The sequence below is a fragment of the Dicentrarchus labrax genome, unplaced genomic scaffold, assembly GCF_905237075.1.
Source record: "Dicentrarchus labrax unplaced genomic scaffold, dlabrax2021, whole genome shotgun sequence".
Classification (NCBI taxonomy): Eukaryota; Metazoa; Chordata; class Actinopteri; family Moronidae; genus Dicentrarchus; species Dicentrarchus labrax.
In genome coordinates, this window is record NW_026136760.1 from 159908 (window position 1) to 183553 (window position 23646).

The window sequence follows — 23646 nt, forward strand, 5'->3', positions numbered from 1 at the left end:
TTGCTCATGGTGGTACTGTTGGGTCTCTGTAATTAATGTTTTAAAGAGTTCGGTCTAGACCTGCTCTATTTGAAAAGTGTCCTGAGATAACTTCTGTTATGAATTGGCGCTATACAAATAAAATTGAATTGAATTGAATTGAATTGAATGCTGGGCTACTTGTGGTTCCTATAGTCTCTAAAAGTAGAACAGGAGCCAGAGCCTTTAGTTACCAAGCTCCTCTCTTGTGGAATCAGCTTCCAGTTGTGGTTCAGGAGGCAGACACCCTCACCACATTCAAGAGTAGGCTTAAGACATTCCTCTTTGATAAAGCCTATAGTGAGGGATGGATCAGGTGAGTCCTGAACCATCCCTTAGTTATGCTGCTATAGGCCTAGACTATTGGGGGATTTCCCATGGTGCACTGAGCTCCTCTCTTCCTCTCTCTTTCTGCACTCATTCATGTCCCATTAATGCATGTTACTAACTTCACTTCTTCCCCGGAGTTCTTGTGCTTTCTCATCTCGCAGGTTCTTATCGATCCTGGTGGAGCCTCCTGCCATGGTCCTGCTAGATTGCCATTACCAATACTGTTGTTGCTGTGCACCTGTCTGTCTGTCTGTCTGTCTCTCTCCCAATTTTACAGGGAATTTTACAGGGAGCCAGTGCAGAGAATCTAGTACAGGAGAGATGTGATCTCCTTTCCTAGTTCCTGTCAGTACTCGTGCTGCAGCGTTTTAAAGTAATGCCATCCAGAGAAACTACATCTGTAGACAGTGAGTCTCTAAGGTTTTTCTCTAAGAATTTCATTTTTTTCTGAGTTTAACATCAGAAAATTGCAGCTCATCCAGGATTTTATGTCCTTAAGACATGTTTGTAATTTAGATAATTGATTAATTTAATCTGTCTTGATCGATAGATATAACTGCGTATCATCTGCATAACAGTTAAAGTTAATGGAGTGATTCCTAATAATGTTGCCTAAAGGGAGCATATATAAAGTAAATAGCATTGGTCCAAGTACAGCACCTTGTGGAACTCCATAACTAACTGTGGTATTTATTGAGGATTCATCGTTAACATGTACAAACTGCTAACGATCTGATAAATATGACTTAAACCAGCTTAGTGCGGTTCCTTTAATGCCAATTTGATCAGAAACTGTGACAAAGTCTCTGTAAAAGAATATTATGGTCAATAGTGTCAAATGCAGCACTAAGATCAAATAATACAAGTACAGAGACAAGTCCATTGTCTGAAGCAATCAAAAGGTCATAATTAACTTTAACCAGAGCTGTCTCTGTGCTGTGAACTCTAAATCCTGACTGAAAATCCTCAAATAAACTATTGTTATGTAAAAGATCACACAACTCTTTGGCGACTACTTTCTCCAGAATCTTAGAGAGGAAGGGGAGGTTAGAGATCGGTCTATAGTTGGCTAAAACCCCTGGGTCAAGAGTGGGCTTTTTAAGAAGGGGTTTAATTACAGCTACTTTAAAGGACTGTGGTACATATACTGATAATAAAGAAAGATTAATCATATCCAGTAAAGAAGTGCCAATTAAGGGAACAACTTATTTAAACAGCCTAGTTGGGATTGGGTCCAACAGACAGGTTGATGGCTTCAATGTAGAAATGATTGAAGTTAACTGATGAAGATCGATTGCAGAAAAACAGTCTTAATATATATCTACATTAGTTAAAGTTCCTGAACTTGGAGAGCCACTGATAACTGTTGATGGCAGTTGGTGATTAAAGTGTCCTGAGATAACTTCTGTTATGAATTGGCGCTATACAAATAAAATTGAATTGAATTGAATTAATTTTCTCTCTAATAGTAATAATTTTATTATAGAAGAAGCTCATGAAGTCATTGCTACTTAAGTTTATGGGGATATGTGGCTCAATAGAGCTGTGACTCTCTGTCAGCCTGGCTACAGTGCTGAAGAGGAACCTAGGGTTATTCTTATTTTCTTCTATTAGTGCTGAGTAATAGGCTCCTCTGGCATTACGGAGGGCCTTTCTATAAGTTTTAAGATTATCTTGCCAATTTGAGCGATATTCTGATAATTTGGAAGAGCGCCATTTCCTTTCAGATTTCCTAGCTATTTATTTTAATTGGCGGGTTTGGTGGTTGCACCACGGTGCTAGTTTCCTATGTTTTAATAATTTCCTTTTTATAGGAGCGATAGAGTCTAATGTTGATCGTAGTGAGCCTGCAGCACTATCAACAAGATTATCAATTTCAGAGGGACTAAAGTCGTTATAGGACTCTGTTAAATTCAGACATGGCATTGAATTAAACACTGAAGGAATCTCCTCCTTAAATTTAGCTACAGCACTGTCAGATAGACATCTGCTGTAGGAAGTTTTGCCTAATGGCTTATAATCTAATAGTATGAATTAAAAGTTATTAAATAATGGGAAAGGATTATGTGGGAAGACTATTAAATGTTCAATATCAATGCCATATGATAGAACAAGGTCAAGAGTGTGATTAAAACAATGAGTTGGTTTATTTACACTCTGACAGAAGCCAATTGAGTCTATTAATGATATAAATGCATTACTAAGGCTGTCATTGTTAACATCCACATGAATATTAAAATCACCTACAATAATTACTTTATCTGATTTAAGGACTAAACTTGATAAAAACTCTGTGAGTACGGTCCAGGAGCGCGGTACACTATAACAAATAGAACTGGCTGCAGTGTTTTCCAGGATGGGTGAGAAAGACTAAGAACAAGGCTTTCAAATGAATTATAATTTAGTTTAGGTTTAGGGTGTCCATTAAAACGCTCAAATCATATATGGCTGCTACTCCACCTCCTTGGCCAGTGCCTCGAGGAATGTGAATATTAATATGACTGGGGGGGGTGGATTAATTTAGGCTAACATACTCCTCATTGGACAACAACATTTCATTCTCTTATTTTGTGCTACTGAGGAGTTGGTTCTAATTTTATTAGATTTTTATGTTAAACTTGTTTTTATTTCTTTAAATAATTTAGGTGGTCGGGGGACAGACACAGTCTCTATGGGGTTTTGGGTGGGTGACTGTTCTAAAGAAAGCGTAGAGAAGTGTGTAAGACAGCAGCTCTGCTTCCTGGTCCCAACTCTGGACTGTCAGGTTTTAGAAATAAACATCGCCATATTCCTAGATAAGAGAGCGGCTCCATCCAAAGTGGGATGGATGCCGTCTCTCCTAATCAGACCAGGTTTTCCCCAAAAAGGCTTCCAGTTATCAATGAAGCCCACATTGTTTTCTGGACACCACCTCGACAGCCAGCGGTGGAATGACGACATGAGGCTATACATGTCATCACTGGTCACATTGGGCAGGGGTCCAGAGAAAACTACGGAGTCCGACATAGTCTTAGAATAATTACACACCGACTCCACATTAATCTTAGTGACCTCCGATTGGCGTAAACGGGTGTCATTACCGCCAACTTGGATAACAATCTTACTATATTTACATTTATCTTTAGCCAGCAGTTTTAAATATGATTCAACGTCGCCCGCTCTGGCCCCAGGGATACATTTAACTATGGCCGCTGGCTTCGCAAACTTCACGTTTCTGACTATAGAGCTGCCAACAACCAGAGTTGGTTCCTCAGCGGGTGTGTCGCTGAGTGGGGAAAATGTATTAGAAACATGAATGGGCTGGTGGTGAACTGTGGGCTTCGGCGTTTTATTCTTCCTCCGAACATTCACCCACTGTCCCTGTCTTCCTGGCTGCTCGGGAACTACCGGGGGAACTACCGCAGGACGGCTAGCAGAAGCTACCTTCGGTCGGACCACACCGGCTACTGGGGGCTGGCTAACTATTGCGACTAAAGATATCTCCGTGGTGCGGTACTGTTCCTCTAACTCACTAAGCCTCGCCTCCAGCACAGTAAATAAACTACACTTAATACATGTACCATTATCATTAAAGAAGGCAGAGGAATAACTGAACATCTGACACACTGAGCAGGACAGAGCAGAGGGAGAGGGAGAAGCCATAGCTAACTGCTAATGCTAATGAAGCTAGAGTGTATGAAAAACTTTTGAAAATAGCGAAAAGTCGCTAAAAGAAGGAGTAACTCCGAGTGTTTAGATAGAACGAGTCTATGTTTAATCGTTAAGCAAACGAGTAAAACAAATTTAGATTTAGCGTTCACTGGACAGAGCTACAGCACCAAACAGTGTACACAGAGCGAGAAGGGTCCAGCTGCAGCTTGGGCGTTCCCGTCATGACACAAGAACGCCTATTGGGCGTTCCAGGTAGCCTTTCATCGACCAATCGCAATTCATACTTTGCAGTCATGTGGTTACCATGGATACCTGGCGGGCAAGAAACGCCGACTTCATCTGTCTATTATAGTTAATTTCGAATGAAGTAGATTTAATAGACGTAATTTAAGTCAGAAAACAATCACAGTGATCTTGATTTTGGATATGGACGTTTATTTAGTTTGACAAATTCCATACAAGGACTTGAATTACAGCGTGTTATATGTCAAATAATCACATGAGGAAATCATTCCCTTGGCTTTTCCGTTCAGTACGTAGTACGACGTTATGACGTATAAAAGAATAAAAGCATTTATTTTGATGGGTGGGCCATGTTGCAAAACCTCGTAGATAATTACAACACCAGATCATTGAATAAAACAATGCAATTGTTGGTAGTTTTAATTTACTTGGGTGAAAGCAAGCGCAGCGCTGTTTCTCCGCCTCCGCTGAATGAATGCCAGGGGAAACACCGAAGTCCTGGCAAGATCCTTGATTAGTTTACTGGGTTTCATTGCTGGAGAACGATGTTCTTGCCCGCCAGCCAGTAGTTGTGACGTCACGTGCAAAGTATGAGTTGTCCTCAACAACTCGTAGAAATATAGACTAGTCCTACACGTAAATGTAAGCATATTAAGATGTAATTGGACTAACGTTCTGTAGATGGCTTAGCTTGCTAACATTAGTTCTATAATACATTTACAGACTACTAGATCTTATTTTGAAACTTCTGTTGAGAAACACTAACTAGCAAATGTTATATTAAACCGGATGTTGACAGTTACAGTTCAGCAAGAAAGGCGAAGAAGAAGGGGGCGTTCCAGTCAGCGAAAACAGGAACCCCCACCAGCACGAGAACGCCCATTTGTGGCTGCAGATGGATGATATTGCACAGAGCAGGAAGTAAACCGGACATGAGCAGCGGAGGGAGATACGCCTGTCAAATGACAGTTTCTGAAGTTTATGGAGACGTGTGCAGCAGTGAACTCCTCCTAGACACACACAGTCAATGACATACAGAATGAGTCTTATCGGTGTGAACCAGCAGCTGTTCAGTTATTTATTAATCTTTGGATTATAAATAAGAGAGAGACACATCAGAGACATCAGAACATCCAGAGACACTGACATCAGGATTTCCATCAGCTCAATTCAGCAGAAATCTGAACATGAAGGTAAGTTTGTAACTAACTAAGTGTTTATCAGTAGTTTTAGTTTGTTAGCAGCTTATTTAAAATATTGTTTGTCACAGTTTCTGTATGTAGCACTTAACACTATTCAGAGCTTCCCTCCAAGTCTTTATCCTCTCTGGCTGCCTAACGCTACCTTACACATGTTTGAATTAAATGAGTTTATGTTATCTCTGGATAGATATTACAGACATTAGAAATTCCCTCTGTTTGGGAAAGACACCAGCTCAGGTTCAATGTGCAAGGAGCCTGGCTAAATAACCACATTGGGTATGGTTTCAGTACAATGCTGTGTACAAACATCTCCTCTGTTCCAGCTGCTATCAGTCCTCCTCCTCCTGGCTCCAGTAATGACCAGCTGCCAGCAGTTCTTCCTCCCAGTGGACTGCAGCGACATCTATAATAGTGACAACAGCCGACCCAGTGGAGTGTACACCATCTATCCCATCGGAGCCACGTCTGCTGTCCAGGTACCTCATCCTCTCTGGGACAACCCATAGACAATAAAGCTCTTGTTGCAGTTGGGCGGGCGGTGTAGTAGTACTAGTACTGGTTGTAGTACATTGGATGTAGTTGTAGCCAAAGTTTCACATTTACTAATGAGTATGCCTGTGTGTAGGTGTACTGTGACATGGACTCAGAAGGAGGACAGTGGACGGTGAGTCAGCGTCATTGAGTCACAACCAAGTGACTTTCACTGTGAACACTTCCTGTAGGACCTTCACAATAAATCATGCCAGTAAATCACGAGCTATCAGATATCTTGTGTGTTTAACCCCCCCAGGTGTTCCAGAGGAGGATGGACGGCTCGGTGAACTTCTACAGACCCTGGGACCAGTACAAGACGGGCTTCGGTAGCGCTGCTGGAGAGTACTGGCTCGGTGAGAAATGGAACCAAACTAACAGTCATGTGACTTCCTGAAACTGTTTCTAGATGTTTCTGTGTGTGTTTGTTTCCAGGTCTTGAGACTCTCTTCCACCTGACTCTGAGGACAAAGAACGAGCTGCTGGTCGACATGGAGGACTTCGAGGGAAACAAAGTGTTCGCTCGTTACTCCTCATTCTCCATCGACCCAGAGTCCTTCGGATACACACTGCATGTGTCTGGATTCACTGATGGAGGGGCAGGTGAGTTAATATTAGCAGATGTTGTTTTATACAAGAGACAACAATCCTCTGATACTTTGGTCCAGATAACGAGGAGCAGCTCCTGAACGCAGTTTAACATTGGGTTAGTTCTTCTGAAACTGTCAGACTGATGGAAAGTGTCACTGACACTCTCAGAGACTGACATTATTTATTTTTTATATGGCACTGACACTTAATAAATAATAGTATAATAAATATTACAATTTAAAGCTTTAAATATTAGGATATTTACATAGTGTACAGTGTACTATACACACTCTTTTACTTTATATACATATGTTGTTTAATTTGAAACACTTCAATCAGTGATTATACAATGAGTGAGGATCCTGTCAGTGTACCTGGTTAGTGACAGATCCCTGCAGAGCTATTGATGCATCACAGTATGGTTTTATTTATTTTTCTCTAATTCAGTTTTTATGAACAAATTTAAGAGAAAAATAAATCATTTGTGTTTTGCAGGTCTCAGCTTTCTGTATCTGAACAGACTTCAGGTTGTTACTGCAGCTGCAGCAGTAACAGAACCATCAGTACTATTTGTAGGAGTACTAGTACCCAGCATCAACTCCACATCATTTTATTCATCTGTTAATAGTGAACTGTTCCAACCTTTCTGCTCACATACTAACTCGTGTTCACTCAGTTGCATCCTGTGCTGTCTGACTCAATATGTGAATATATTGTTTTAATTAGTTCAGTAGTTGTGTTAGTAGTAATATGTCAGTGGACAGTGGACTGTGGTTGTACTGGGCACCGGCTGTACCGGTTGTACTGGTTGTACTGGGTGAGTGTGTGAAGCTGTGTGAGTTCCTGAACAGCAACAGTACAGGTGTAAAATGTTCCACTGTCAGTTGTATCATAATGTTCTGATTACACACTTACTGTGTGTCTATAGGAGACAGCTTGAGTTATCACAACGGACAGAAGTTCTCCACCTTCGACAAAGACCAGGACTCCTCAGACGGGAACTGTGCCAAATTATACCTAGGGGCATTCTGGTACAATAATTGTCACCATGCAAATCCCAGTGGAGTTTATCGTTGGGGGGCTGATGGTACTATCTTTGCTGTTGGAGTGGAGTGGTACCATTGGAAGGGCTATGACTACTCCATGAAGTCCATCAGCATGAAGATCCGTCCTGTGCAGTAGTTCTCCAGGACCAACGTACAGCAGAATATCATCAGCTGATCTCTAAGACACCAACATGTAATCAAGCATAACCTTAAGATGGAAACACACACAGTGTGATAATGAGCAAAGCAGCAGATTTTGAACTAGTTTGAGCAGCTGTTTGGTGGCGGTTGTGCTGAACAATAAATGAGACACTGAGCAGAAAGCTGATGTGATCTGATGTCTTCACTTTGTCTTTCTGTCTGGTTTCTCTCTGTTTCCTTCCTGTTCACAAACAGTAATAATCATGAATCTTTGCCCTCTAGTGGTCACAGTGACAAACTACAACTCCCTCTTCTTCAGGGGTAAATCCCCTCCCCTCTACCTCGACCAACTAAAGTCACTTAAATACATCTTCTATATACAATTGTTACCAGGTTGAATTTGTTTTTCTTCCACTTAAGCAAATTATTACATCACCTGTCAAACAGCTGGCGGACCATAAAAACTATTGATTATTCATTGATTATCTATTGGCAGCTAATTAATTTGGTTGATCATTAAGAATTCTTTGGGTAGAGATTATGATGATTAATGTTTAATAAAAACCTTTCAGCGCTTTAATGCTTGTTTCTGTAATATCTAATCTATAATCTATAATTTATATATCTATAATAATCATATAAAGTCAATTTATAGAAAATGAGTGGAACAAACCGGAATAATTATATCACTAATCATTTAAATACTGAACACATTTAAGTGCACTTAAACAACTTTTCTGAGGATTAATTTACGTTCTTACTTCTTTTATTTAGATGTGTTAAAATTGATCTGACACCATAAATCATAAATTGAGTTGGTTTGGAACTTTCAGCTCTGATGTGATGAGGAGAAACACACTACACAACTACAATCAATCAATATCAATCAGTGTTTAGTCATCGATCACTAACCGATCAATAAGCTGTGTTTTACTGCCTGTCTGAGGAACTTCTATCAGTCGGGTCAGAAGCTGCAGTTCCTCTAACATCAACAAGAGGCTCCAGCAGTGAGTTCATAAAGCTCCACATTAATCAAATAAACATGTTTACAGCCGATTGCTCTCTATATAATTCATCTATTCTTCTAATAAAATGTTCATATTACATTATATATATATATATATATATATATATATGATGAATATTTACATTCAAATCACAGAAAGAAAATCAGAAAACATGAATCAGAACAAATTATTTTCATGTAACAAATGATAATTTATTATTTAATTCCCTGAAATCAACCACCAGAGAGGAAGACAATAAATCAACATCATCATCATCATCATCATCATCATCAGTGAACAGGTCGTCTCGTCCTGTGGACACAAACAATCTGCTCAAATAATCAAATAAATACATGATGGGTAAGCTCAGCGGCTAACAAACATTAGCTCAGTGGTTAAATGCTTAAAGGTTTTAAAGCAGACTGCAACAGAAAAATGTCTTAATTTGATCTCAGTTCATGTTAATTTAATTATTTTAACAGCCAACCTGGTCTGTTAGCATCTGTCTCCCTGTTTACATTTGATGTTTACACTGTATTCAAATCAATAATCAATTATTCTTCAAATGAATGCATCATAAAGGCAGTTTCACAATTCAAGTGAATTGCAGTTAAATATTGTCTTGTTGTTTTGTTGAAATGAACTTTTGCTAATGTCCACAAACGGCCGACACCCACCGGAACATAAAGCTCAAAGTCAAAGCTAACATAGCTGCAAAGACTGGAATATATGTGATATTGGCTTTAGCTGGATAGTGTTAGCTCATATTATCTACGTTAGCTTGCTAATTTTAGCCTCAGCTTACGGCCATTACATAATGTATCGTAATAACGTTAGCAAGCAAGCTAAGTTTAGCTGCAACCTAGCCGCGCTGAATAACGTTATGTTAGCTCGCTAGCAAAATACTATCTTGGTGGATATGTTAGTCGGCTAACGTTAGCTTCCTCAGCTGACCCATGATGCTAACTTATGTATTCTAACAGTGTTAGAATGGCAACGGTACAAAGCTAACGGTTGCTTTGAGACACAGCATCTTCATGAAGTAGGAACATTACAAATATAGTGAGACATTAAATATGATTGTCATTTATTTTACAGTGTTCAGTCTCGTGTTTGTGTTCTGACACCAACTAGGCTCCGCCCACAATATCACCATCACGGTTTACAAAGAAAAATTAATTCAGTGTCACTTAAAATGACTAAACCTACATGATCAAGAATGTTTTTTAACTCCATAATGGTCAGATAGGAAAGGATTATGTGGGAAGACTATTAAATGTTCAATATCAATGCCATAGGATAAAACAAGGTCAAGAGTGTGATTAAAACAATGAGTTGGTTTATTTACACTCTGACAGAAGCCAATTGAGTCTATTAATGATATGAATGCGTTACTAAGGCTGTCATTGTCAACATCCACATGAATATTAAAATCACACTAAACTTGATAAAAACTCTGAGAATTCAGATATAGCACTAATAGAAGAAAATAAGAATACCCTAGGTTCCTCTTCAGCACTGTAGCCAGGCTGACAGAGTCACAGCTCTATTGAGCCACATATCCCCATAACCTTAAGTAGCAATGACTTCAGGAGCTTCTTCTATAATAAAATTATTACTATTAGAGAGAAAATTAATCACCAGCTGCCATCAACAGTTATCAGTGGCTCTCCAAGTTCAGGGACTTCTGTCAATGTAAACTTAGATATATATTTAGACTGTTTTTCTGCAATCGATCTTCATCAGTTAACTTCAATCATTTCTACATTGAAGCCATCAACCTGTCTGTTAGACCCAATCCCAACTAGGCTGTTTAAATAAGTTGTTCCCTTAATTGGCACTTCTTTACTGGATATGATTAATCTTTCTTTATTATCAGGATATGTACCACAGTCCTTTAAAGTAGCTGTAATTAAACCCCTTCTTAAAAAGCCCACTCTTGACCCAGGGGTTTTAGCCAACTATAGACCGATCTCTAACCTCCCCTTCCTCTCTAAGATTCTGGAGAAAGTGGTCGCCAAAGAGTTGTGTGACTTTCTACATAACAATAGTTTATTTGAGGATTTTCAGGCAGGATTTAGAGTTCATCATAGCACAGAGACAGCTCTGGTTAAAGTTAATAATGACCTTCTGACTGCTTCTGACAATGGACTTGTCTCTGTACTTGTATTATTAGATCTTAGTGCTGCATTTCACACCATTGACCATAATATTCTTTTAGAGAGACTTGAGCATCAAATTGGCATTAAAGGAACTGCACTAAGCTGGTTTAAGTCATATTTATCAGATCGCTCGCAGTTTGTACATGTTAACGATGAATCTTCAATAAATACTACAGTTAGTCATGGAGTTCCACAAGGTTCTGTACTTGGACCAATACTATTTACTTTATATATGCTCCCTTTAGGCAACATTATTAGGAATCACTCCATTAACTTTCACTGTTATGCAGATGATACGCAGTTATATCTATCAATCAAGCCCGATGAAATTAATCAATTATCTAAATTACAAACATGTCTTAAGGACATAAAATCCTGGATGAGCTGCAATTTTCTGATGTTAAACTCAGAAAAAAACGAAATTCTTGTTCTTGGCCCCAAAAACCTTAGAGACTCACTGTCTAAAGATATAGTTACTCTAGATGGCATTAACTTGGCCTCTAGCACCACTGTCAGGAATCTTGGAGTTATCTTTGATCAGGATTTGTCATTTAACTCCCACATAAAGCAGACCTCTAGGACTGCCTTCTTTCATTTACGTAATATTACAAAAATTAGACACATACTGTCACAGACAGATGCAGAAAAACTAATCCATGCATTTGTTACTTCAAGACTGGATTACTGCAACTCTTTATTATCAGGTTGCCCCAATAAGTCCATTAAAACGCTCCAATTAATTCAGAACGCTGCAGCACGAGTACTGACAGGAACTAGAAAAAGAGATCACATCTCTCCTGTACTAGCTTCTCTGCATTGGCTCCCTGTAAAATGTAGAATAGAATTTAAAATCCTCCTCCTCACCTATAAAGCTCTTCATGGTCAGGCCCCTTCATATCTTAAAGAGCTCATAGTACCCTATTACCCCTCTAGAACACTACATTCTCTGAATGCTGGGCTACTTCTGGTTCCTATAGTCTCTAAAAGTAGAACAGGAGCCAGAGCCTTCAGTTACCAAGCTCCTCTCCTGTGGAACCAGCTTCCAGTTGTGGTTCGGGAGGCAGAAACCCTCACCACATTCAAGAGTAGGCTTAAGACATTCCTCTTTGATAAAGCTTATAGTTAGGGCTGGATCAGGTGAGTCCTGAACCATCCCTTAGTTATGCTGCTATAGGCCTAGACTATCGGGGGATTTCCCATGGTGCACTGAGCTCCTCCCTTCCTCTCTCTTTCTTCACTCATTCATGTTCCATTAATGCATGTTACTAACTTCACTTCTTCCCCGGAGTTCTTGTGCTTTCTCGTCTCGCAGGTTCTTATCGATCCTGGTGGAGCCTCCTGCCATGGTCCTGCTAGATTGCCATTGCCAATACTGTTGTTGCTGTGCACCTGTCTGTCTGTCTGTCTCTCTGTCTCTCTCTCACCCCAACTGGTCGAGACAGACGACCACCCACCTAGAGCCGAAGCATCTGTCCTAGGTTTCTGCCTTTTAACAGGCAGTTTTTCCTTGCCCTTGTCTCCAAGGTCTTGCTCATGGTGGTACTGTGGGTCTCTGTAATTAATGTTTTAAAGAGTTCGGTCTAGACCTGCTCTATTTGAAAAGTGTCCTGAGATAACTTCTGTTATGAATTGGCGCTATACAAATAAAAAAAATTTAATTCAGATATAAAATCAGAGTACGGTCCAGGAGTGCGGTACACTATAACAAATAGAACTGGCTGCAGTGTTTTCCAGTTTGGGTGAGAAAGACTAAGAACAAGGCTTTCAAATGAATTATAATTTAGTTTAGGTTTAGGGTCCATTAAAACGCTCGAATCATATATGGCTGCCACTCCACCTCCTCGGCCAGTGCCTCGAGGAATGTGAGTATTAATATGACTGGGGGGGGTGGATTCATTTAGGCATACTCCTCGTGGGACAACCAGGTCTCAGTAAGACAAAGTAAATCAATATCATAATCTGATATTAATTCATTCACTAAAACAGCTTTAGAGGACAGAATCTCAGAAACATTATGAAAATAAATCTGTTTATTCTGAGACAGATCAAACGGAGAATACCGACTCGTGGGATAAGAGCACACGCTGTTGCACAGGTAGAAGCAGGTGCTAGTGTGGGCGGGGTCGACAGTGTGATTGTTGGTCTAAGAGCTGCACACGCTCAATAGAGCCGAAGTTAGCTGAAGGTCCTGAGTCTGTAGTGATCAGTGTTCAATCTTGATTGACAGCAAGAGACCAGGCGAAGAGGTGGATTGTGGGTAAGCCTCAGGGGATAGAGACAGGTGCAAACCAGGTGTGTGGATTTTCCAAACCCTTTCAAACCGGTTCAGTTCAGTCCAGTCCAGTTCAGTCTGGACTGTCAGACGTTGGGTCGGATCTCAGCGTAGTTCTTGACGACTCCGGAGAACCTGACGATGTAGACCTCGGGGTTCCTGGGTTTGAAGTCCTGCCACAGGTACTCAGGTGACAGCACCTTACTGGGTTTGTTGATCCACATGTACCTGAACGCACAGGACCAGGAAGTAGAAAATACAACACAGGTCAGGGTTCAGGTGACTGTCCTCCTGCCTACCTGTTCAGGGGACTCTCTTCCTGCCTACCTGTTCAGGTGACTGTCCTCCTGCCTACCTGTTCAGGTGACTCTCTTCCTGCCTACCTGTTCAGGGGACTCTCATCCTGCCTACCTGTTCAGGTGACTCTCCTCTCTCCCTGCCTACCTGTTCAGGGGACTCTCTTCCTGCCTACCTGTTCAGGGGACTCTCTTCCTGCCTACCTGTTCAGGGGACTCTCTTCCTGCCTACCTGTTCAGGGGACTCTCTTCCTGCCTACCTGTTCAGGGGACTCTCATCCTGCCTACCTGTTCAGGGGACTCTCTTGCTACCTATCTGTTCAGGGGACTCTCTTCCTGCCTACCTGTTCAGGTGACTCTCCTCCTGCCAGGCAGCCTCGATGCCTTCCTTGGCATCAGCCTCGAAGTTGGAGCGGCAGGTTTTGGCGAGCTGGTGGACTTCCTGCAGGAGGCCTCCGAACGCCCCCCCACAGTAGTAGAAGTCCCCCTGACCAGGACCAACATAGGCTCTGGACTCGGGCCTCCGCTCATAGGGGAACCGGCTGCGGTCATCCCTGTAGTAACCTGCAGACACAGCAGGGAGTGATACAACATTTAGTATCCCTCCGCCTGAGAACATAGTCCCAGACAACACAAAGACAGTGGATCAATGTATTGGTTAGTGAGCAGAGCAGAATCAGATAATCAGTAACTATTTAATTGATTAATTGATAATTTATCAGTCATTAAGATGTTTTCATAGTTTTTTTTACACCAAAAATGAAATCAGGTTTTTGTTAACATCAACGTATAATCAGTCAAACTCAATTTAAGTGACCTTTCATAAGTCCCGCCCCTTTTTGTTCTACTCCAATCACAGTATAGTTAGACATGCTAGATGCTAAGCTAATCTATGCTGAAAAGACAGATAAGAGACCTGTTGTCCCTGTTGTCTATGTAAATGTATCGGGTGGTTCCCGTGATCCCTCCGCCTTAAATCTTCAATTAGCTTATGTTAGCAAAACACTAGCTAACTAGCTACTAATATAAAGTCACATCTTAAATGAGCTAACTGTGGAACCAACGGGGGCGGGGCTTATGGATATATATGCTAGCCAGCAGCTAATCTGTTTCAGTTTGCTTTCTGCAGAAGGTCCCAAAGGATCAAAGTGAGATATTGATATCTGAGGATGATATTGACACTACAGGATGACGCTCTGCCAATGAGGTGGGAACGACAACAACAACAACATCTGAACATCGTTGAGAGCCTCAGTGGAACCAGAAGAAGGTTCTGGTGAGTCGTCATGGAGACAGACTGACCTGGATGGATCACAGCGACCAGTCCGCTCAGGGACTCGGTGCCCCAGCGGCCGTGGAACTTGGAGTCCACGTCCAGACAGAAGATGAAATCGTTGCGGTTCTGAAGTTTCTCCTCGATCAGCGTCTGGATGAGCTCCATCCTGCGAGCGGAGATCTCCTGCCAACGCTTGGAGCTGGGCACCGAGCACACCGTCAGCTGAGTGGGGACGAGATGAGGAGGAGGAGTCAGTGGGTTCACTCAGAATGAATCTGCTCAACCTGCACCAGTATCTGTACCTGTCTGCCGGCGGCCATTTTGACTTGGGGCACCTTGGTGGGCTGGTCGGTGAAGACGTAAACGTGCACGTTGAAACCAATGAAGAAGTGCTGTTCTGCAGTCTCCAGGAAGTCTTTCAGGAACATGACGTACCTGTCCAGAAGGTCAGAGGGGTCACCTCCATGTAAAAGGTCAAACCAGAAGTGCTGCGGCGGCGTGGTGATGTCACACTTACTTCCCGACAGCGAACACGGTGACTGCGATGCTGATGTTCTGAGGTTTGTAGATGCTGTCGAGGAGTACCGGGTTAAAGGTTCCCTCCCAGACCACAGGAGCCAACCACGGCGTCACCGCCACCACGTCAGTACGACTAAAGACACAGACATTAACAAACAACAACAACAACAACAACAACAACAGAAGGTGACACTCACCCGCTCACGATGCTCGGTTGTTTGTACTGCAGACTGAAACACAAACACAGCAACAGTCTGTTAGCACTTTTAGCACTGTTAGCATGGTTAGCACAGTAAGCAAGGGTTAGCACTTATAGCACTGTTAGCATGGTTTGCACAGTAAGCAAGGGTTAGCACTTATAGCACTGTTAGCATGGTTTGCACAGTAAGCAAGGGTTAGCACTTATAGCACTGTTAGCATGGTTAGCATTTACAGCACAGTAAGCAAGGGTTAGCACTTATAGCACTGTTAGCATGGTTAGCAATGTTAGCACTTATAGCACTGTTAGCATGGTTAACATTTATAGCACAGTAAGCAAGGGTTAGCACTTATAGCACTGTTAGCATGGTTAGCACTGTTAGCATGGTTAGCAATGTTAGCACTTATAGCACTGTTAGCATGGTTAGCACAGTAAGCAAGGGTTAGCACTTATAGCACTGTTAGCATGGTTAGCATTTATAGCACAGTAAGCAAGGGTTAGCACTTATAGCACTGTTAGCATGGTTAGCATTTATAGCACTGTTAGCAATGTTAGCAAAGGTTAGCACTGTTAGCAATAGGACTTTATGATCTGGTCCCTATTGTTTACAGTCTGAATGAACATTAAACTTTAATGTTTATAGTTTCAGTAAATGGTTCAATCCAAGGTTGAACATTATATCATTATCTATATCAATAGATCTATAGATAGATAGATCTAGATCTATAGATCTATAGATCTAGATCTATAGATATCTAAACACACACTGATGCAGTTATTAAGCCTCCCGACCACCAGAGGGCAGCAACTGTTAGCATTCCTACCTACAAACTACACTCTGACCACAACTAGTGAGCTAACAGTTAGCGTTAGCATTCCCTCCATCACCAGAGTGTACTCACTGCTCGCTGCTCACCAGCTTCCTGTTCATGTTTTAGTGTTAGCATTAGCATTAGCACAGGATGACAGGAAGCAGCACATCAACATTAGACCTCCATCAGTGTGTGTCTGTCTGTGTCTGTCTGTCTGTACTAACCTGTCAGGAGCCACCAGGTGATGACTCTCAATGTGAACTTCAGATCTACACACACACACACACACACACACACACACACACACACACACAGTTAATTCAGGAGGGTTTTTTGAGGGTTTTCCTGGAAGAAGACAGTCAGACTGCTTTGACAGGCTGCGATTGAACTGCAGATAATAAATAATAATCAAATGAAATGTTCTGTGGCTTTATCTCCCACTGTTATACAATAAGATATATATATATATATATATATATATATATATATATATATGTATGGTGTAACCAGGTGATCACTCCTGAACCTGCTGATGACTCAGATGGATCCTGGATGGAACAGGATGTTATTACTGTTCTTGTTTTATTATTATTATTAGATTATTTATTAACTGTAAAGTGTTTATTAAGTTTTAAATTTAGTTTTTTTCATTTTCATAAACAAACTGAAATATTCAATATGTTCTTTTAAACCCAAACTCAACTGGATCCACAGTGTAATGATGAGAGTGAATATCAGCTGACATACTGACGACTCTCTGACGTCTGAACTCAGGAATGTTTCAGGTTTTTCTCGTTCTCATTGGAGGGACCTCAGAGGAACAAAGCATTGTGGGAGTGTATCTGATCTTTAACCTCCTTCCACCCTCTAAACAAACATCATACCTACAGACCGACTCCTGCACCAACCTGCAGCCTGCTGGAGCATTAAAGCTTCCTTCAGTCAGATTATTGATCACTGTGTGTGTGTGTGTGTGTGTGTGTGTGTGTGAGCAGAGAGTGAACAGGTTGTAGTGGAGCTTTGTTCCTCTGCTGTCTGTGGACTGATCTCTATGTGTCTCTATGTAGGATGAGGGTCAAAGGTTGTGACCTTTATGCTCCCGAGTGCCAACAGTGGGCAACACAGAGTCCAACACAGAGTCCAACACAGAGTCCAACACAGAGTCCACAACACAGAGTCCAACACAGAGTCCACAACACAGAGTCCACAACACAGAGTCCAACACAGAGTCCAACACAGAGTCCACAACACAGAGTCCAACACAGAGTCCACAACACAGAGTCCAACACAGAGTCCAAAGTCAAAGCTAACATTAATGCTAAGCTAGTGGAACAAATTGTCTGATTGTGCTGTTAGCTGGATAACGTTAGCTTGCTGGTTGGTGTTACGGGGTGGCCATTGCTGGATAACATTATTCAGCAGGCTAACTAACTTTAGCTTGCTTGCTCGCTAACATTATCACTAGCAAAATACAATCTGAGTGGATATGTTAGATGGCTAACGTTAGCTTCCCCAGCTCAACATATCCAAGGTACTAACTTATGTATTCTGACAAACTGTGTTGATGTTAGCCAATAACAACTGATGTAACGGTACAAAGTTAACGATAGCTTTCTACTAGCCAAGAACGATGCGAGGCAGGGAGAAGAAGTTACCATAACAGGGGATCGAACACAGGGAGTAACGTTACAGTACCGCGGCCATTTACAGAGTTTGTCGATGATAACAATCCATCATTTCTTTGAAATGTGTTCAGAATGAAACGAGTTACAGTGGAAGTGAATCTCTCAGTACTGACCTCCGCAATGTGCAGACGCATCGCGGAGGTCAGTGAGGATTCTGCGTTTCATTATCAAAGACACACAAATATGAAGAAAAGATGTTTCATGAGAACTTTTTTATGTAACATGATATGTATTTATAGCTGATACTTCCTCATACCTGTAACTGACACTGATCCAGGATCTATATATTACACATCTGAACAGGAGCATCCAATCTAATCTAATCTATCGCTCCAACAACCACTGACTGACAACCAGTTTGCATAAACAACCTGCTGCTTTTTGCATATGACAATTCACAGAATCAGAGCCGGGGCGGTTCAGGTAAACAGGTGCTCAGGTGAACAGGTGAGCAGGTAAACAGGTGCTCAGGTGATCAGGTGAGCGGTATGAAGGTCAGACAGGGTCAACAGAGAACAGAGAGCGTTTGATTTACTCACCTGCCATCAGCTGTTATCTCCTCCCACACTGAACCCAGCGACACTACTCTGAAACATACACACACACACACAGAGTTATATTCTCCTATCTATGTGGGGACGACTGATTTAACACACACACTTTATTAGTCCATCAGACCAAATATTGGAACAAAAAATCGATTAATTGAGAGAAGAATGGGCAGTTTAATATCTGATCAGAGATCAATATTATAAATACAAAAGAAAAATACAAAAATATTAATATAAAAGAAATTCAGCCTCATGCTAACTTAGCCTCATGCTAACTGATTATACAGACACATCGTTCACAATCTGACATCTGGAAGTTTTAACTGTTTGAGTCATTAAAGAAAAATACCCAGATTGTCTGATTTCAGCTTCTTAAAGTGAATCATTTCTGGTGTCTTTGGTCCTCTGACAGTAAACTGAAGGATCAACAGGTGAGGCTGTGTGTGAGTTACCTGTAGGACTGGGAGATGTAGCAGTACAGCACTCTGCGGGTTCAAACAGAAGCACAATCAATCATCAATAAATAGAAGTGATCAACTCCTGATGCACAGACTGAAGATTCTTTATTTCTGAATGGACGTATCGGTTTGTTAGATTAAACACAGACTGACCACTGAATCCATGTCACAGACATCAGAGTATCACCTGTAGGACACCTGTACAGACACACCTGTACGGACACCTGTACAGACACCTGTACACACACCTGTAGGGCACCTGTACACACACACCTGTACACACACCTGTACACACACCTGTACAGACATCAGTACAGACATCAGTACAGACACCTGTACAGACACCTGTACAGACACCTGTACAGACACCTGTACGGACACCTGTACGGACACACCTGTACGGACACACCTGTACACACACCTGTACACACACCTGTACACACACCTGTACACACACACCTGTACACACACCTGTACACACACCTGTACAGACATCAGTACAGACATCAGTACAGACACCTGTACAGACACCTGTACAGACACACCTGTAGGACGTTGTACAGGGTTCATTATCCCACTGCAGCCTGTTGTATAACACAGACGTCTGACACAGGTTTGATACCCTTCCCATTATATCCTCTCTGTACCTGCGTCAGCGCTGTTCAGACATTAAGTCATCAGAGAAACAAGCTAAGCTAACGTTAGCAGCAGCTCGGTACGATTGTTTAACTGCTAAAAATACATAATACAGAGGAATGTATATTATATTCTAATTTAAAGATATTAAAGGTAATAAAGGTAATAAATATATTAAAGGTGCAGTCTACACCTCACCAGTGGCTTTATGTATCCACAGCGCTTTACAGTACAATAAATAATAAACCCATAAAATATCTGCATGCATTCAGTGTTATAATTATTCCTTTTCTTTAAGTTGACTTTATATATAATATATTTCAGATTATAACTATATATATATATACCTGTATTAGTGTTCAATCAATATCAGTATTATCAGTATTATCAGTATTATTAGTATCAGTATCAGGGTTTGAACTCACCCCAGCAGCAGGGCCGACAGCAGGATCAGGGTCAACGTCTTTCCGTTCGACAGCTGCATCTCTCAGTCTGAGTCAGCCCAGGATCCAGTCCTTAGTCCTTAAACCAGACCTACAAGTAGAGTCTCAGTTAGTCCTGACTCAGGTCCGGGTCCAAGTCCAGTCCGTTGTGGTTCTCTCACACACACACACACACACACACACACACACACACACTGTGTGGAGCAGCCTCAATGTTTGTTTGAGAAAACAGTTGAACCAGGAAGTAACAGAGAGAGAGCAGTGGGGGAGGAGGAGGAGGAAGGTGTGGTGATGACAGATAACAGTTCCTTCCTGACAACATGTTTGAGAAAGCCGGAGTACGGAGGCCTGCGAGGGTCAAATATATGAACAGAAGTTGTGAGAATGATCGATTGATTGACTTCCACAGTGTAAAATGTTCCAATCAATATTGATTGCTGATTGATCAGCTGCTGCAGAGTGAGCGCTGTACCAGACTCCATAGAGAAAACGCTGGCTTTAAGACTGTGCCTCTTTAACTGACCCCACCTTCAGCTCACCTCCACCTGGCGTCGTGTATGACTTCACACCGCCAACCGGTCATCGATAAGTGATTATTGATCCTCTGCGCAGTCTCCAACAGTCACACTGGGCTAGTTTCCGCGTTACGCGAGAGCCCCGACGTCAGTCAACACACACGAGACTGCGAGACAACCGGAAACTCCACCAAACCATTGACTAGGTCCGCGCGCTCACTCGTGTGTGTGTGTGTGTGTGTGGGGGGGGGGGTGCTGCTTAACCGGTAAAAACTGTCAGCAGCCTGTCCGCGCGGTCACCGTTTAACACCGCCACACTCTGACTCCGCCCCCCTGCCCGGACCCCCGTCAGACAGACAGACAGAGAGACAGTCAGACAGACAGACATACAGACAGACGTAACATGTTATAATATAATATATATAATACATACATTATGATAGTAAATCAATAAGTAATATATAATCTATAGATATCCTCTGCTGACAGCCTTTATTGGATCATCAGAGTGACGTCAGTGTGATTGATTACTCGTTAGTAACATCTAGTGGAGCTTTCAGGAACTACAACAGCAGCTGTTCCAGCTATTGATCACAAACTGATCACACAATCAATGTATCAGTGAGAAAGGTCAATCAAGGAAACAGCTGTTGATCAAAGTCCAGACTTCTTCTGCTTTCTCTGCTCGCAGGTTCTCATTGATTATTATTATTATTGATATTATTATTGTTGTTGTTGTTGTATTCCCCCCATCGTATTAGTATTAGCATTATAACTATTATTAGTATAGTTGTTGTTGTGCATCTCTCTCTCTCTTTCTCTCTCTCTCTGGCTCTCTCTGGGTCTCTGTTATGATTTGGACCTGGACCTGGACCTCATATTCTGCAGTAGAGTCAGTGGATTGAATCATTAGAAAGGAACTATGGGAACTGTTCTGTATCTTCAGTATTGACCTGCTGTATATAAATATATATCTCTACATCTTTCTGTCCTAATGTGTTTAATACAGTGAATAAATGACATTAACTGATATATAAAGTTCATGTTTTATATTTAATACAGTGAATAAATGACATTAACTGATATAAAGTTCATGTTTTATATTTAATACAGTGAATAAATGACATTAACTGATATATAAAGTTCATGTTTTATATGTAATACAGTGAATAAATGACATTAACTGATATAAAGTCCATGTTTTATATTTAATACAGTGAATAAATGACATTAACTGATATAAAGTTCATGTTTTATATTTAATACTGTGAATAAATGAACTTCCGGTGGTGGCGCACCCAAGATGGCTGCTTAGGAGAAGCGGGCCGAGCCAGCTTAGCTGATTTCCCTGTTCTTTTATAAATATAAGTTATTATATATAAGCAAAAATACGTATACCACTGACGAAACAGTAACTGCAAAGTAATATTTAATCTTTTAATCTAGGTAATATCTTTAATCTTTTTAGCATAAGTAAATGTCATACCTGCTGTGAAATTGAATGTTTAATTTTAGTATTAGGAAATGCCTTGTCTGTTTGTGCCTGTCCATTTTATCTGTTTCCCCGTGGGAGAGTGAGAAACGTCCTCTCGATTCCTTTGTATGTCTGGTGTATGTGAAGAAATTGACAATAAAGCTGACTTTGACTTTGACTTTGACTTAATATGTTGGTAAAAAGCCACTATTTTACCCGTAACCCCCCTCAAAACCAACGGGGCAAGAACATCCAGGAGACCGCGGTTGCACCTAAAATGGCGGAATCACCTCCACAAGACACCACAATCGTGATGACTGAACTGCAGGGTATCAAGAGTATCCTTGAAAGCCTAGCGGCGGACGTCTCGGGGGTAAAAAGGGTAGTTGAGGCGGTGAATGAAACAATGAAAAGTCTGGGCTGCAGAATTACCGAGGCAGAATCCAGAATATCCAAACTGGAGGACGAAGAGACAGAAAGGGCCCCAGTGGTGAATGACCTAGCGACACAAAATCACATACTGAAGGAGAAGATGACGGCGTGGAAGGCTTTTCCCGGCGCCAAAACATACGCATCGCGGGTGTGAAAGAAGGAATGGAAGGTCGCAACTGGGATGGCTTTATGAAAACACTGCTATCGGAGGCATTGGATATTAATGTCGATGACTGGTATGAAGTTGATAGTATCCACTGGGTCGGCCCCCGACCTGGAGACAACGCCAGGCCAAGACACATCATTGTCCGGCTCTTACAGGACAAGGCCAAAGCTGCCGTGTTAAAGGCTTTGAGGGAGAAGAAGCAAGTTACCTGGAACGGTACGAGGATTTTTTTTTTCCAAGACTACGCACAGGAGATACAAGAGAAACGCAAAAAATACGAGGAGATGAGCCGAATTCTTCGTAAGCGTAATGTGGAGTATGCCTTGCGATATCCAGCAACAATGACCTTCTCACTGAACAACCGGTGGCATGAGTTCTCATGTGCGGTGGATGCCAAAGCCTTTCTCGCCCGCCACAAAGGTGAGGGGACAGCGGGGGCCAGCGGAGGAGAAGAGTGTGACACCAACAACACATGAAAATATTCTATTGAACAACGCTACTGGAATGATGCCAAAAAAACGCTTTGAAAGTTTGAATTCATAATATTGATGTGCATAGAGACGTTTTGCATTTTAAGGGATTCAATTAATCCCATTGAAACTGGCATAAGTAAAAATACTGGATGGAGCAAGGAGCAACTGCGAATGTGGACAGAAACTTTATTCTTTGGACTTATATTGATTTTCGAGCTGTTAACGTGAGCAGAGATTTTATTTTTCGGATGGATGACTGGTAATATCCCTGATCACTAAACAATTTTTAAAAAAGTTCAATTCAATTCAATTAAATTTTATTTGTATAGCGCCAATTCATAACAGAAGTTATCTCAGGACACTTTTCAAATAGAGCAGGTCTAGACCGAACTCTTTATACTATACACTACTATATACTATACTATACTTTTCATGCTCCATATCTGAACTGCTGACCACAGTTCATCAGCCACATCCAGATGTGGAGGATGGCGCTCTGATAATGTGTCAGTAGCTG

The 23646-nt window shown here is 41.4% G+C and overlaps 2 protein-coding genes across 6 annotated transcripts; one reads left to right on the forward strand and one right to left on the reverse strand.

Moving 5' to 3' along the window:
• Positions 1-5224: 5224 nt before the first annotated feature.
• LOC127359672 (microfibril-associated glycoprotein 4-like) lies at positions 5225-7935 on the forward strand. Its single transcript, XM_051393664.1, has 6 exons — positions 5225-5435; positions 5768-5920; positions 6070-6108; positions 6235-6331; positions 6411-6578; positions 7495-7935. Exons 1-6 carry the CDS (start codon positions 5430-5432, stop codon positions 7746-7748), a joined length of 717 nt encoding a protein of 238 aa, XP_051249624.1. The 5' UTR covers positions 5225-5429; the 3' UTR covers positions 7749-7935.
• A 4999-nt stretch (positions 7936-12934) lies between these two features.
• On the reverse strand, positions 12935-20848 carry LOC127359667 (globoside alpha-1,3-N-acetylgalactosaminyltransferase 1). Of its 5 annotated transcripts, none has more exons than XM_051393653.1 (12): positions 20609-20848; positions 20052-20160; positions 18985-19017; positions 18521-18568; positions 16521-16565; positions 16387-16407; positions 15483-15515; positions 15284-15418; positions 15069-15201; positions 14793-14988; positions 13835-14054; positions 12935-13422 (listed from the first exon to the last, which is right to left on the reverse strand). In XM_051393653.1, the coding sequence occupies exons 2-12, from the start codon at positions 20108-20110 to the stop codon at positions 13281-13283; spliced, it is 1065 nt and encodes a 354-aa protein (XP_051249613.1). In that variant the 5' UTR covers positions 20111-20160; positions 20609-20848; the 3' UTR covers positions 12935-13280. The 5 variants fall into 5 exon arrangements, with proteins under 5 accessions (XP_051249613.1, XP_051249614.1, XP_051249615.1 ...); XM_051393654.1 differs by having other exon boundaries at positions 20598-20848; XM_051393655.1 differs by lacking the exons at positions 16387-16407; positions 20609-20848 and having other exon boundaries at positions 20052-20308.
• Between the last annotated feature and the right edge of the window lie 2798 nt (positions 20849-23646).